The sequence below is a fragment of the Micropterus dolomieu genome, linkage group LG20, assembly GCF_021292245.1.
Source record: "Micropterus dolomieu isolate WLL.071019.BEF.003 ecotype Adirondacks linkage group LG20, ASM2129224v1, whole genome shotgun sequence".
Classification (NCBI taxonomy): Eukaryota; Metazoa; Chordata; class Actinopteri; order Centrarchiformes; family Centrarchidae; genus Micropterus; species Micropterus dolomieu.
In genome coordinates, this window is record NC_060169.1 from 15,624,507 (window position 1) to 15,641,426 (window position 16,920).

General features: G+C 42.4%; 1 protein-coding gene across 1 annotated transcript; it reads left to right on the forward strand.

The window, feature by feature from the left end:
* Positions 1-6,717: 6,717 nt before the first annotated feature.
* Positions 6,718-8,345, forward strand: LOC123958425 (beta-2 adrenergic receptor-like). Its single transcript, XM_046031735.1, has 2 exons — positions 6,718-7,015; positions 7,423-8,345. The coding sequence occupies exons 1-2, from the start codon at positions 6,733-6,735 to the stop codon at positions 8,343-8,345; spliced, it is 1,206 nt and encodes a 401-aa protein (XP_045887691.1). The 5' UTR covers positions 6,718-6,732.
* The last annotated feature ends 8,575 nt before the right edge of the window (positions 8,346-16,920 follow it).

The window sequence follows — 16,920 nt, forward strand, 5'->3', positions numbered from 1 at the left end:
ATAAAATCTAGATTTGCAGACAAGATAAAATCATTTAAGATAAAAGTCTTACTTGACAGAGATCTCACATTGAAGAGAGCCATTTTAAATGTGTTTGTTCTGGGTGCTGGAGTTGGTGCAGTTGTCCTAATCCTTAAGAGATTACTAATATTTCTGTGTGGGATGTGCACATTTCGGTTTACTGGTCTATGCGTGATGATGACAGGAATAGAAGTCTTTGGAACAGCGCTGGGAGCAGACGGCTTTACATGCCAGCAGGTGGAGACAGTTGTTTGTGGCAGTGAGGCAGAGATCTGTTCAGTAACCGGTGGTGTGTCCAGGTGTGCTGCATGAATGAAGTCATTCACGTAAGTCATGTGTGGACCGCACCACATGCAGTATGGGAGCAGCTAAGATTTCTGAGCCCCGTTTGTTTGGGTGAAGTCGGCCGGTTGTTTCGGCAGACCGGCGGCCCAGCGCGGGAGATGCAACAGTGTCGGCAGGTACTGTCCGCCGAAAGAGATCCGTATCAGGGAGACTCGAAGCCGCAGGTGCATCCGCTGGATGGACCGGAGTGTCGTCAGACAGGGCTGCATAGCGGTTGGAGAGGCCGATGTACGGAGGAGAGGTAGCCCCATCCGAGCCTCTCTTGCAGCCACGGACCACCACTTCAGCCCAGGTTGACTGATGCTTCGGAGTTGAGCAGGAGGAAAGCCTGGGAAGGCTAGAGGGGTCCCATAGCACATGCCTGGATGTTGGCGGTTGCGCTAAGAGAAACAATCTGTTTGGCTTCTACTGAAGCCACATCCATAAAGCCAGTCAGCAGGGAATCTTTCTCTTTGAGTTCCTCTGAAAGTCGTTGGATGTCTTCCATAAGGTCAGCAATCTTTTTGTTCGCTTTCTTAAGGAGTGTGCAGTCCTCTTGGGGCAGAGTTATCTCAGCTAGCATAGCCGCCGGAGCTTTGTTGTGGTCAGTAGCATTGATAGCGTTTTTACGTCATGTAGCTTAAAATCCATGTCGGATGACTAAAATCCTTAACCCACGTAAAACTTAAGTTAAAAACTTAAGTTAAATAAAAAGGATATAAAAAATGTAACGAAAAAGTGTGGATTAAAACTGGATAAGAGTCCGGTTTAAGACGGCGCTTCCGACAGGTAGCTACAGACGCCAACGCATGCACAGAGTGCATATTACGTGCAGATTACTTTGTACCCATATGTTTACACCTTGAAAAATATTCAACTTGAACGAATTAATTTCAACTTTATGTATCCCTTTAATTTTCATTGCTGCAAACAAATATGTTCAAAAAATATGAAAGTTTTGTCAAGTTGTATTATATCCTATTATATTTATATGTGTTCTATTAGATAGAGATCATGCATTTGGCTGTGTGTGTGTAAATCTGCTGATCTCCAAGGGCATAGAAAAACGCAGAAAGGGAATTGATAATGAGAAGATCTTTCTTTTCTCCCACTACCAGAGAACAGACTCATGAACGACTCTCCAAACGCTCAAATATTTCTGGACCCGATCAGCCTAATATTTTTTGTGCAAATTTATGACTGTATGCTCAAGGACCTTTCGTGGTTGTGTTACGCAAGTTAACTTGAGTTGACACCCCCTGTACCGGGGGCAGCATGCAATTTTCGCGCAAAATCCAAATGAGAAATTCATGTCTGAAACTAGTATTGCATCACCCTATCCATGCTACACAACTCTGTGTAGCATTTTTATCCACATCAAACACACATCAAACACACATCAAACACGAAGCATCTAAATGAGCTTATATCACAACATCAATTGCTCAGTGAGCACTGTACGTGGATGTAGTTATAAGCATCCAGTTATCTCTAATCACAACGTATCCTTATGTTCAACCACTCAAACCAAAGCTAATCCCTGAGATCAGATGTATAGCTCACATCACTCAAATCATCTAAATTATAGACTAATTAGCTGGATCAAAGTAACAACAAAGAAACTAATATACCTATACCATTACAACCGCTGACTTACTTTTACCATATTCAGTTGCATTATAATATATTCGATGATGGTTTTGATGGTTTATTGCATTAGAAATATAGCTTTTTTGCCAGGCGAGGATGAAAATATCATATTTTTCTTTATTGCGTATCCATTTAGTTTGTAATGGTAAAATAAATGTTAATTTACAATGGATTTATATTCCATAGCTTCTGACCCTTCAAATGAGACCATTATGCATCTAGGCCAAATGTTTGAGGAATTCTTCCTGATTCATTTTAGGTATGTTATTTTAGACGTTTTTTCCTGGACAAAGGTTGGCAGTTACCAACAGGGTTTCACATGGGACACAAACAGCTGTCTCCTGGGTAAAAGTCCTTTGTTGGTTTGACCCATCCATCAACCCTGACCTTGTCCCTATGTGACTTTGTTGCACTTTATATTATGTCACCTGAAATCTTTTCTCGCATGTGAAATGACATGCTGTATGTACACAATATAAGTCAGTTGGGACTAAAAGGTGTGAAATGCCACTCGGAAAGCAAAAAAAAAAGCACTGCAATAACATGCAAAATGACTTCAGACATGTGTGTCACTCATACACCATTTGGTGATACCAGGCTTGGCAGAGATCTGCACTCTACTGAGCCACTCTTCGAGTTAGTACAGAATTTGACTAGTACAAAATTCAATTAAATAGGGCCTTTGACCCTCTAAGTTAAGTTTTTTTGCCCATTCTTGCCTTTTCTCTGTGGTAGCTAGTCTAAGTAACATTACATAAACCATACAAAGCCTGGCTCCAAAAGGGCACAAAGAGAACACAAACAGCATCAGATGATGACGCAACAGAGCTTTGAAAGTAAAATCCTACCCTACCATGTGCTGATCGTTTGTGTGACACACTAAAAGTAGAGAGAGGAGAAAGTGTCCAGGGATTTTGCCAGAAATACAAGCACGTGTCATTTACACTGGGGATGCTGAGGACATGTCCCCATCACTTTCTGAAATGGCTGATCACTTTTTGAAAGCATTTGTTAAAAATGTTCTGAAAAATGGTTTGCACCAAAGGATTTTAACTAACAAATGAAAATACTGAATAATCCTGGCGCACAATAAGAGCAAATGAAATACAATTTAAAAATAGCAGAAACAAATGTGAATTGTCCAAAAAAAAAAACAAGCAGCTGGTTAATTCATTACATTCTGTTATATTTTTTATTTATGTTTTGTCACCTGCCAGTGTTTTGTTTCCCTTCAGAATCAGAATCAGCTTTATTGCTGAATTTGAATTTGACTCAGGATTGGACAATGCACATGATGTGCTTACTTATACAATAATACAATAACACAATACAGTAATAAAATCAAGAATCAAGAACAGACTGGATGATGGCTGTGTAGAAGTGGATCAGCAGCTGTTTAGGCAGGTTGAGCTTCCTGAGCTGGCGCAGGAAGTACATCCTCTGCTGGGCCTTCTTGATGATGGAGTCCATGTTGGGCTCCTACTTTAGGTCCTGGGGTATGGTGGATCCCAGAAACCTGAAGGATTCCACAGCAGACACAGGGTTGAGTTGGTGATGGTGGACAGAGTGTGGAGGCTCCTCCTGAAGTCCACGATCATCTCCACAGTTTTGAGCATGTTAAGCTTTAGGTTGTTCTGGCTGCACCAGAGAGCCAGCTGATCTTTATATAAATACAGAAATACAAGGGGAGAGGGATGAAGGGGTCAAGAATGGAGGGATGAAGGGGGTTGTTTAGGCTTTGGTGGCCGGAGCGGCTAGGAACCTGGGGGCTGAGACTCACGGTGAGGACTCGTCTTGATAAGCGGCTTGCTTATGAAGCCCCCTGTGGTTCCTGTTGAAGAAAAAGATAAGATGATTACTTGGCAGAATTATGGATTTTTAGCGTGCATGTCTTGGTGGGAGGAAACCGGAGCACCCGGGGGAAACCCACGCAAACACGGGGAGAACATGCAAACTCCGCACAGAAAGGCCTGGGCTGAGCGAGGTCTAAACCCAGAACCTTCTTGCTGTGAGGCCGCAGTGCTCATTAAAGTCCATTAAAGCCCCCCTCCAGTGTAGTTTGACATTTCTCTGATATTTCATATTTTTCTGAGTCATTTCCTTACAATGTTGATTACCCACATAGTTCGCCAAATATTTTTTGACAAATAGCTTAATTTTGTGCTCAAAGTTGCAAAAGTTGCTTAGTTGTTAAAACAGGGTGGTGACGTATGACTATATACTACTATGTCATTCTCCAAGCTTCCGCAGGCACACTGTCATTCCTCGTTAAAAAACTATAACGCCGTCACGCCTTGTTAAGGCATCAAACCGATAAACATTGTTGTGAGCTAGCTAACCAATTTATCATGTCATTTACTTTGAACTTACAGTAGATATGTCTCTCTGTGTCTGATTGTTGGTTTGTCTTTCTAGTTTAGTTAGCTAAGTTAACTAAGTTGTAGTTAGCCAGGTGTAGTTAGCTAGCATAGTTATTGCAGAAAGTTAGCTAACATAGGGTCTTCATTTTATTTTTTAGTTTCCTCCTCATGGTTTAGTGTGCTGTTCATTTTATTTTTTAGTTTCCTCCTCATGGTTTAGTGTGCTGTTCATTTTCATCATGGCATTTGTGCATGTGGTGTTGGAGGACAGATGACAGAAAACGTGTCGCAGTCTGCAACATGCATTTTGCTGACGGCTGTTTTACCAATGCATTGGCAGAGGAAATCAGAAGTCTTTACATACAGTTCAACAGAGTAATAGACCCCCCCCCACCTCCGCGGTAAAGTAAGCGCACCATAAAACGTAGTGGGAGTTATTGTGTGCAGTGCTCCACCTCACCTCCACTGATTTAGACAGGGGTGTGTGTCTTTATCTCCTTTTTCCTAAAATCAACAAAAATCAGCTCCTTGGTTTTGCTGACGTTGAGCAGGTTGTTCTCTGTGCACCACTCTGCAAGATCTCTGTTGCTCTTCCTGAGGTTTCTTCCATTTTGTACCCTATTGAAAGGTTGTTGTTCTTTTGTTTTTCCTCATTCAGATCAAGAGTCTAAGAACAGAAGTTGTATGTTGTATAGATTGTAAAGCCACTTGAGGCAAATTATGATTTGTGACATCAGGCTGTACAAATAAAACTGACTTGTACAAATAAGACTGATATTCAAATTCAAAGTAATCAAACAGTTGTGAGGTCAGACAAATTTTTCTGTCTTTTTGTATGCAAATCCTCTGATGCTCCATTAAACCCTGAACAATGTGCTGGTCACAGAACGCACACCCACAAGTGTTTTTCTGTGCATCTCAAGAACGTCTCATTATTCAGAGGCTAATTCACTGCTGATGACAGCTGTGATGTTTCGTTGACTGTGTTTCTGCGCCCAGAACCAGAGTGAGAACATGGGATTTGGTCTGGTTTTGCTCTGGTCTGAATATGTCCATTCCTGTTACCCTTTGTTTTCTTGGATGTGTGTACCTTCCTAGTCTCTAGCCCAGTGAACAGCATAAATGATTGAAGGACCCTTGTATTTAGTTGTCAGCTGAGAAAGACATTTGGTACTGAATTTAAAGTTACTACATGGGTACTGACAGCATCGGGGTGCTTCCAACAGTGTTAGGGCATAAGAACAGCATGTAACCAGGACACACACATGTAAAAAAAAATCACTGTCCATACTCTGATTGGAATTCTTTGTAGACAAGACCACCATGTATATGCCTGTTTTTTTTTGTTGTTTTTTTGCAGCAAAGACTGTATAATCTAAAGGAATTCAGAATTTTATCTAAAACATTTGTAGGGTAAACTGCAACATTAACACACCACATCCCCACACATTTAAACATGGCACATACCCTAATGTTTTCAAGAGTTTACAGGTTTAGCTCTCCAAAAGATCAGTAAATTATTGGATTATGTGATTGGCTAAATATATAACACGGCATTACTGTAAAACAATAAATACAAGCTATTTTTGGAGATATGTTTAATGTACAGCCATGAAATTCACATTTATCAACATAATGAATAGCAGCTAGGTGTATGAGTTGTTTTTTGTTATGCAGATAGTACAGGATGATATATCGGTCAAAAGCAAAGACCTTTACAAAGTAGTAACTCCAAATAAATGACTAGCTTGATAGGAGATGGGTTTCAAGCTAAAAGCCATCCAGCAAGACTAGATGGTGCATTGGGTTTTGGCAATTAATATGAATCACTATGATTACCCTAGATGCAGACAATTGCAGCCGAAACACACTGCTGAGGGCAAGTCAAAGTGTTAAGTGTTAATGATTTCCATTAAAAAAGGGGCTGACATGTTCTGCCCTGAAACACCAGACGGTCAAAATGTCTGCCCTTGGGGATGAATCTTGAGAAATTACAAATTGAATGTGATTTTCTGCAATAGAAAAGTATTTATAGTATCTATAACTATTTCTTGATTGGTGATATATTAAAGTTTGGTCTCTTTAAACAGCTGGATCTCCATTAGTAGAGAAGATTTGCACAAATCAGCCCATGTAAAACAAAACCAATTGGGTTCCATTTCTTGAAAAAAACAAATCTGGTAATAATGCATTTGCTTTTGTACAGTAAGTGTGCACAAGTGAAATATTTACTTGCAATGTCCTTTGCATTTTAATAATTTTGGAAATGATAATTTTTTTTTCTTTCGTTAGGATTATTTCCCAGTCCAAGACATGGTTTCCTGAGTGGCCCTACCAGCTACACATCACAAGGGGTAAAACCAGTCTATCTTAGGCCATGACTGCTCTGCTTCCCAACGTCAGTGTTCCTGGGAGCACAGCAGTTCTGCTGCCAACTACAGACTATCCGTTTAACCTGACTGCAGTTTCTCAGGCAGGACTCGGTTCAGGCCAGTCACTGGCACCCCTCTGTACCCTCTGTTGCTGTGGATTTCTCAATCGCACCTTGGCAGTGGTGTTCATGGTCAGCCTTGCATTTGCCATCGTGGTTGGAAATGTGGTCACCCTTACTGTCTTTGTGCAAACGAGGCAGTCCCGAACACCACAGGGATACCTAAAAGGTAAATGTTCTTTGCCATCTTACCACTAAATGCTTGCTGGTTGCAGAATGTTTTCCATTTCAGAGGGTTATTTAAACTAAACAGCCAATTGTAAATCAGTGTTGCTACGCTTATGCATTCCACAATGATAATCAACAGGGACAGTTCCTTCCAGAAGATATTCAGTACTCTGACAATAAATTAAAGAAAATATATCAACCTACAAATATCTAGTCTTGGTAATTTATTACAGTGCCTCTTCTGATTGACTCCTCTCAATTTTAATCCAAAATACTAACATTACAATGAAAAATCAAGTTTAAAAACACTGCACTTTTTAATTACGCTATAGCTGGAAATATACTGACAAAGAAAAGGCCTGGATGCTTCTCCTTAGACCTCTTCTTCTTGTTGTCTCTCTCTGACAGTGTCTCTGGCCATGGCAGACATGATGGTTGGTGTCCTCGTAGTCCCTTTCTCTGTCTACACTGAGATCTCTCTGATGGTGACCAGCACTCCTCCTATTTGGTACCAGGGCAGTTCTACTTCCCTTGCCACCTCCTCTTCTCACAGCGGACAAGTGAGCACTTGGCAGCCCTGCATGTTGATTGGCCCAGTGTTCGCTGGATGCACCTTTGTTTCCATCAGCACCATCTTCCTCATGACACTGGAGCGAAGTGTGGCCATCTTACGGCCACTCCACAAGGATGCCTTGGTGACACGGAGACGAACTCTGCTTCTCATCCTGCTCTCCTGGGCTGCCAGCTTCCTGCTGGCTCTTGCGCCCCTCATCTTCAGCAGCAACTTCACTTTGGAGTACAATGAGTGCAGTCGTATGTGTAACTACACCCCACTATTGTTTGGAAGCCAGCTGCCACCTGATGCCAACATTTTGTTGTTATTCCCAGCATTTGACTTCACTCTGCTAGGTGGCACATTAGCAGTTAACATTGTGTCTTTCACTAGTATCCGACGGTACACCCGAAAACGCAAACTGCTCTCAGAGGGGAGTCTGAGTGATGGAGGAGGACAAGGAGGAGGTAGTGGAGGAGGAGGAGGAGGAGGGGGAGGGTGCCCTCACAGGCCCTCCTTTTCAGACATCAAAGCTGCCAAGACAATTGGCATACTAACATTCGCCTTCACAGCATCCTTCTCTCCGATCGCAGTGTTTGTGCTCGGTAACGTGGTGGGATACACCTGGTGTAACTTTTCCTTTTTTGCCTTCTGGATCCTGACAGGAAACAGTTGCTGTAATGTCATTATCTACAGTGTCAGGGACCACCGCTTCAGGAAGGGTGTGACCCTGCTCTTTCAGCGAGAACAGTCCCCCCCACATGGTGAGAAGACCTGAGGCATTGAAACAGCACATTCAAACAGCAACAAGCGAATGTTTTGTGGCTGCTTTCCAGTAAGTTTGAATTTAATGGAATAGTTTGGCATTTTTGGAAATATGCGTATTTACTTTCTTGCCAAAAAGATAGATGCCACATCTCTATGGTAAATATGAAGCTGGAACCCTTGGCTGGTTAGCTTAGCTTAGCATGAAACCTGGAAATAAGGGGACTACACTGGCTATGTCTAAAGGAAACAAATTCTGCATCTCATTATTTAAATGAGATCTATTATACTGCATTTCCAGTCCTATATTGTAGTTCTGTGACTCCTCTATGGTAGCTTTGCATGATTCAAAGAAAACATTTTTCTTTCTTATACTGGGACTTCATGCAGGCCCTGTCTGAAACAAGCTGTAGATGCTCCTGTCTCTTTAAGGTCCTCCCTACAAAGCCCACTGTCTTCTGATTGGCCATTGTCTTATGTGTTTACCAGGGGCGAGTTCAATTTCAAAACGTTTTGCAACATTTTTGGATTGAACAACATGTTTCATTGCAACGTTGCACAACGTTCTGCAATGGGCTTCGAGGTATGTTTCCTCCCGTTTGGTGGGTGTGTCTCAGGTGTTACCCAATCAGCTGCAACAAATTTGTAAACACAACAGTGTTAAGAAGGCACGGAAATGCAGTGTGCTTGTGTACACAACAGCGTGTTCAGGGAACCAACTGTTAAAATAACGCTTTGCTACGTTTTGTCAGCGATGACCTCGCCCCAGGTTGCCGCAGGGATGGGGCTGCATGTGGGTGTCGCCAGCATTCTCTGCCTGGAGCAAATGACCATATATGGAAATGACATCATACCGAGCCGTTGGTAGAAATAGCTGTTCAAAACAGAGCATTCAGATCAGGGGGAACAGTGTAACATTGTAGATAAGTTATAAAATATGGAAAAGCATAATAGGTCTCCTTTAACGCATTGGATGAGTTGTGGTTTTACGAGAGATTATGTTAATATAGTGTAGTATTTCTTGGATGTAAAAGCACAACCTGTTTTACTTAGCTTTCTGTACAACAAACAAACGAGATGCTGGCTACTATACTAATTAGTGAGCTTTAGATGTGCGAGCCTTGGACAGAGCTCGAAGATGTTTCCTCCTGTTTCCAGTCTTATGCTAGGCTAAACTAACTGTTTCTTGGTTCAAGCTTCAAATTTACCGTATATCCATGAGAGTGGTATCAACTCTATGTCCACAACTGTCGAATTATTCCGTTAAATCAAATGTAAAGTCCATGTGAATTTAACAAAAATAGTTCATTCAAACATATTGAACCAGATATTTAAAACAGATTGCAATCTTTGTTATTGAGAATTGTAAATGGAAATCAAATTAAACATTTTTTACCTCCATCCACATTTGTCTAATTATTCCATTGCACAATAAAGCAGTTTTCAGGATTGAACCAAACCCACATACTATGGGTCTTGAGGGAAAGGGCCATTATAGTGCCACAACAAACCACATCCTGTCCTCTGGCCTCTCTGTCTTGCCTTCGACTATTGTCAAGCCTCTTTCCTGACACTTTACTTCAGAGGGTTTTTATGAGCATTTCAACAACTTCAGGAACCAAACCTATTGCATTTCCAGAACTGCACTGACAAATACACTAACCACACAGTTAATGCTGTTTTTTTATATCATTAGTCGGTTAGTCATCTGTTAATTTACAAGTGTGTTATTTGTGTGTTTAGAAATCTTGCTACACCTCATTGGAATAATGTGGATTACAAATGTTGCAGTTAATGGAACAGTTCTTACCATAGATTTGATTCTGCGGTGTTACATATATTTATTTTTCAGCATCTATTTTGAATCTATTGTGATAATAATCTGCCTCAAGTATGAGAAATGCACTTTATCATTTATTATGTGAGTCATTTGCATCGTGCATCGTGTCAGACAATGTTCATTTTGTACAAGTTTTATTTTTAGTGTTTTATAATATTAGTTATTTTTGTCTAAGCAACTGTGAATGAAAGAATCATGTGTGTATTTATTAACTCAGTATAGACTAAATGAATGGGATGCCAAACACAGAGATTTAGTATAAAAAGCATTATGATTATAGCAGACCCGATATACTGTGCCGGCTTATCTTTTCAGGGTATAATGTATTTGTAACAGAATGATCTCATCAGTGTGTCAGCTATAAGTCTTGTGTATTGTTTGGAGTTCTGTATTGTACAATTTGACGATATAATAATATACATATAAATGAGATAGAAGCGCCTTTTTGCAGCAGGCAGGCTATATATTCATTCATGATAAAATTGTTGCAGTTCATGTAATTCATGTAATTCTGTCAAAATTGACAGGCCTTTGATATAGCAGTGACACACAATAAAGAGGATGTTTTTCATGCTGTCAATTGCTCTAAATTGTTTCCAGATGAGTTTTGTGACTTTACAAGGGTTTTCCCTATAGTTCAATCAACATGATAGTAAATGACAAAAACATGTGCAGTTTACCATGAAGTGCCCCTTAAAGGTGTAGTTCTACATTTTGGAAAATGCTCTCTTGCCAAAAGTTAGATTGATTGATACCACTTCAATATGAAGCTAAAGACAGGAGAGAATTAGCTTAGCTTAGTAAGGTTAAAAAAAATACCAACCAGCAAATATAAAGTTCACTAATGATTGTTAATTATTAATTAATGATTAAACAAACAACATATGTGTTCTACAGTGAGCTTTAGAGGTGCTGGTAGGTGGATTTCATTACCTTTGGACAGAGCAAGACTAGCTTCCCCGTGTTGCCAGTCGTTGTGCTAAACTAAGCTAACCGTCTCATGGCTGTAGCTTCATACATGGTGGTATCTTCTCATCTAATTTCAGCAAGAATGTGAATAAGTGAATTTCCCAAAATGTCTAACTATTCCTTTAAAGCCAACTGATCGACAATCCAGTGCATGTTCATGGAAGCATTTTTTAATATCAAGGGTGCTGTCATGTACTGCAAGTTGACCCAATAACAAACATCAGGGAATTTAATGGTCAACACTAACCAAAAAGAAATCTCATATGTGAAAATCTCATGTGTGAACTTCACTGAATGAATGAATATCTTGCATGTACAAACTTACAGCCATTTTTTCTAGCAGAAGAAATCTGTCACAATCATGGAAATGTTTGAAATCTGCATCCTAATCATCATTGGTTCTGTGTAAGAAAACAAGTCATTATTATTGTGCTGATATTGAATCACTGTACAGAGTTGTATCAGTAGTGCATAATTCATCAATGGTGATTGAATCAGATTTGGTAACAATAAATGTGTTTGGGAACATTTCATTTGTGAGTTTAATGGGGTTCAGTGTGACAGTAATGCTCTCAGCTCACCGCTGTTATAGTCATGGCTTTAGGAGTTACACAAGCTGCTTGAAACCCACTTCAGCATTTCTCCATTTACTCTGGAGTATTATTAGCTTGTTCCCACTGGGATCAAATTTGTCATGTTATGTAATGTGGAGAAAGATGTACCCAGATGTGCAACCCAGGACACCTAGATACCAAGCATGAGGCAATCTTTGATAGTGTGCAGGTAAGAAAGCAGTGTAGAGTGCTGTCTCATCTCTACACTGAAACATCTAAAATAGCACAGCAAGAGCGGGTCTTGAAATCTAGTGACCCAAATTGTAATTTCAGGAATGCGTGTGCTTGCAGAGTTGAGGAAAGAGTTTGTATTTTACAGTTACTCTGTTAGGGAGAATCTTGCTATTTGAGAGGACATTAGAGAGTGAGATGTAAGGGGCCAGAGGCTGAAGGCTAATGTCAGCTGGGATGTGATAAAAGAGTACTCCACCTCCAGTCCCACCATGAAATAAATGATTTGACACTTGCCTGCTCATGAAACCGAGACTAGGACTGACAGTGGTGGAAAGAGGCAGAGACAATGTGAGAGAGAATAAATCAAAGATCCTCTTATGGAGTTAAGTTACCACATATCCTTACATTAACAGTCCCAAGAATCATATTCTTTGTGTCTGGAATTAGATCTTTGGAGGCTACTGCCTGACATTATTTTTCACTCTCCAAAGGCTTTTATACACAGCTAGTGTGGTAGTAGACATACTTATGTAATGTGGAAATTTGCTAAAGGGAGGAGGCAACTTTCCAAGACATATCTTGAACCTGTCCCCATGCATGTCTGGGGATTTGTGTAAAAAATCCAATTGTGGTCATTTGTTTATATTTTGTTACTGTCAAACAACTTGACAAGCTATAAAGAATGTTTCAAGTTGCATTAGTCTCACAAAGGCAGCCATTAAAATTACAAAGATGATAAAGCATCGAATGTGTGTGAAGAATGAATGAAGCATCCATGTGTTTGCCAAGTTGCTTCATTTCCTGTATGAAAAGCCCTACAAGACTGGTAGGTCAGTATGGGAAAACCGGAGCAAAAGTAACATGGGGCAAAAGTAACAAGGCGACTTTCTCAGAGCCCTGACTGCATTTGCAGTACAAGCTGTGACAACACCTTCAGCATGCAACCCTTGATGGAGCTGCCAAACATCGCATGATTCATTCATCGTTTCCCACGGCCGTCTTTGGAAAACGATTTTCGAGCACAGCAAGTAAATTTCTGAAGCGGTACTGTTTTTCGAATTACAAGTTGTGTCTCTCGTTTCATGTGTCACAGTAATGATTAATCTACAGGTTATTTAGTGCTGTAACACACCCTGAAGTTTGCCCTGTCAAGTTTTTCAGTGGGAAAATAAATCGTGTTGATATGTCAGGATTTCCTGTCGGGACGAAAGTAACACTTGTTACTTTACTTGTTAGTAACAAGTGTTTCTTTTGTTCCGCTGCTAATGTGGTGACTTTCTCCGTGTTGCAGCATGTATTGAAACATGTTTATGTTATATTATACCAACAGATTATTCCAAGAGTGAGGGTCAGAAAGACAGACAGAGGTCTGATTCAGCCAGATGTTTTCATGCAATTACGTATAAAAACAGCTGGATAGAAACATGACTATTTTTGCATTATTTTGAGAATTTATATTTATGTTATGAATATTAATTTTCATATTGTTCAGAGAAATGTTTTATAAAATTGATTGACATTGCCAATAAAAAACATTTTGATCATGTATATATTGGGTTACTTTTGAATGTATATAATAACGTAATTTATACATTTTTTGCAAAGATAAAGGACAAAATACATTTGCAGTTACATATTTACAAGGTCATAGTCACATATATTTAATAAGAATAAGGGAAACACAAAAAATCTAGTTGTGTTACTTTCAACCCAACTGATGGGTCGAAAGTAACAATGTGCCGCTTATGTTTAAAGTGAAATTATACGAAAGTCATTTGTACTAAATACCACCTGGTATTGATAGACCACACCTTTGAGTTAGTGACCACAGCAAAAATATATCACTGTCTACAACATAATCTTTTAAAATCAGGTTTTTCTGAAAAATGGTACTTTCGCCCTTGCTCTCCCTATTATGTCCTTTGAACAGGGCCTGTTAGAGTTACCTCTCTCCAGGCCCAAACCAAAGGTAACTGCATATTTGAGATCCGACTTTGCAATACTCTTGAATCAAACATATCTCCTAGAAATTATGTGTCATATGCAACTAATTGGCAACAGAAAATACGTATTGAAGGATACCTAGTGCACCTGAATTATGTTTGAATCCACATTATGAAAACAGGTTTTATGGGTTATTATGTGTTACGTAAGTCGCAAATGTTTATACTGAACATATCAGCATAACGTGCACTGACAACTTATTTCAAACCAGTGGCGGGATGTGAATCATGTTGCCCATGTGCTCATGTGGGCGTGCTCATACGTGGTACAAAGAAAATGGAACCCGCTCCATCGCACTACTAATTCTACAGGGTACCGTTTGTTAAATCTTTTTAGACATAATCTATGTAATTATGCTTCTTGCTAAATAAATTTAACACGAAAAAGTTACTGGTGAATGTAATTTCTAGAAGACAGGGTTGCTTGCATTGAATTGAAGATAGTTCGCGCAAGACTCACAAGCAATGTACACTGCAATTAAGGATCACCAATCATAATCAAACCACTTACAGTACAGGAACTGATATTGAAGGTTCCAAGAAAAAATAAATATGCAAAAATGCCATAACAACATAGTTTTGCAAGCTTTAAAATGTTGATTTCCAAGCTGTCAGAGAACAGAACAGCTGTTATTACACAGCTGTTGGAATTTAAAGATTTAGGGATTTAAAGGGCTATATGTAGTTTTTTAATGAAATTAATCACTTTTTTATTGCCAATATGTGAATGGGTTGTAACTTCACATAAAAATGAACCATGGCTGAAGTTAGGTACCGTTAGCTTGCTGGCTATAACGCCAACCACTTGCTAACATTGTCTGTTGCAAAATACTATAGTTCCCCTTCGAGGGAATTCGAACTGCATCGGTGACGACACTATGGGAACGCCCCTGGGCGTGGCAGGGCTGAACTATGAATGAAACTACTCCAATCCTATTGGTGTTACTAGAACGGTAGTGTGTGACGGCGTAACCGGAGGGGGTATATAAGCACGCCGGCACATAGGACACATTAGCTTCTTTCTATTCAGCAGGCACTCTGGCTATGTTTGGAAGCTCCATTTTCCTACCTGACATCGAGACGAAGCAGCAGAAGATCATGTCAAAGGGATTCCGACAGTGTGTCTTCTCTTGTGAGCGTTTCATCACCGAAGGTGATACCCATGGGATGTGCGTCTCATGCCTGGGGATGTCGCATGCTCAGGCGGCTCTCGAGGGGGCTGCCTGCGACCATTGCGAGGCCCTGCCCCTGAGGGTGCTGAGGTCTCGAGCGGCTCTCTTCCTAGAGAATGGTCGGATGCGCTCCCCTCGTGGCACAGGCCCCGCGGTCGCTGAGGCGTCGCGGCGGCTCCGATCCTGGGGATCACAACATGAGATCGCCGAGGGTGCCGGAACGGCTGAGGCCTTTTTCCGGTCCTCGTCCGCGGGATCCTCCTCCCCTCGTCCCCGATCGGGAGCCCGTTTCTCGGTTTCTCCCACTCGAGGGGCGACACGATCTGGCTCTGAGGAGCTAGATGTGCTTAGCATAGAGGGAACGGAACGTCATCAGCCCTCGCCAGGATACGAGGAGTTGTTGGAAGTGGTGACGCAGGCCGTGGCCAAGCTGCACATTGATTGGCCACAGGCGGTGCAGCAGCCATCGGCAGGCAGCAAACTAGATGAGCGGTTTCTGCAACACCGAGCGCCACCCCCGCGTTGGCCCCTACCATTTTTTCCGGATCTGCACAATGAGTTGTGTAGATCATGGAATAAACCCTTCTCTGCGCGGCTGTCTACGTCCCCCCGGCTGGACTACGGCAATGAGAGGCATTTGAGCGATATCTCCCCCGTCGGTCAGACTCCAGAACTGCGACGGCTCAGGAAAGGCGGACGCAGCCTTCATCCAGCACCTACCAACCTGGGACGCAAGACGGCGCTCTCGCCCACAGCCTCCCGGGAAGACGGATCTGAGGACCGTCATTCAGTCTCGGCGGGCCCGGGGGAAGAGGTCCTGAGACCTCGAGTAGGTCCCTGCCCTCCTTCCCCTGAGAGAGGCCGATCGAGGTCCCCTCTCTCATGGTGGCTCCAGCAACAGGCGTTGTTTCTCCCACCGCTTCAGCGCTCGAGCGCTAGCCGGCGGCAGGCCCTCGCCGATCTGTCCGCCCCGAGGGGCAGCAGCCGGAACACGACTGGGCTCACAAACCGTGGTTCACCGGCGATCCTTCCCTGGCGGTCCTACGCTTCAGGTCGCCACCGGGGATTCCCGCGGGACACCGGCCACCAGCCTTGAGGGACTGGTCCCCTTGGCGAAGTTCGCGGAAGCTTGGCGAAGCCTCGTGAACATTTCCCCGTGGGTCCTCCGCACAGTAGTAGATGGCTACAGGCTGCAGTTCCGGGTTCGCCCCCCCCAGATTCTGCGGGATGGTCGGGACTACAGTACACGCGGCGGAGGACGGGAGACTTCATCTGCTCTGCCCTGTCAGAGCACTGAGTATTTACACTCTGAGGTCTTCCCTGTGGAGGAAAGCAGACCAGTTGCTGGTGTGTTTCGGGTCCCCCAAGGCTGGGCTCCCCGCTTCTAAACACACCATCAGCAACTGGATCGTTCAGACTATTTCCCTGGCCTATCAGGTGCGCAGTTTGCCTTCACCTATGGCCGTAAGGGTGCACTCTACTCGAGGCATGGCGGCTTCTAGGGCCCTCCTCGCAGGGGCGTCACTCCAGGATTTGTGTGATGCGGCTGGCTGGGCCACCCCTCACACTTTTATCCGGTTTTACAGTCTGGACCTGCCTTCTGCACCCGGCACCCGGCACCCGTGCGCTCTCCTCCTAGTCGTGCCGTCAGGTTCTGCACGCTGGGGTTTCGGTGCGGCCTAAGTGGGTATCTCGTTCCCATAGTGTCGTCACCGACGCAGTTCGAGTTCCCTCGAAGGGGAACGTCTCGGGTTACGTATGTAACCCTTGTTCCCCGAGAAGGGGAACAAGACACTGCGTCGGTCCACCACACCTC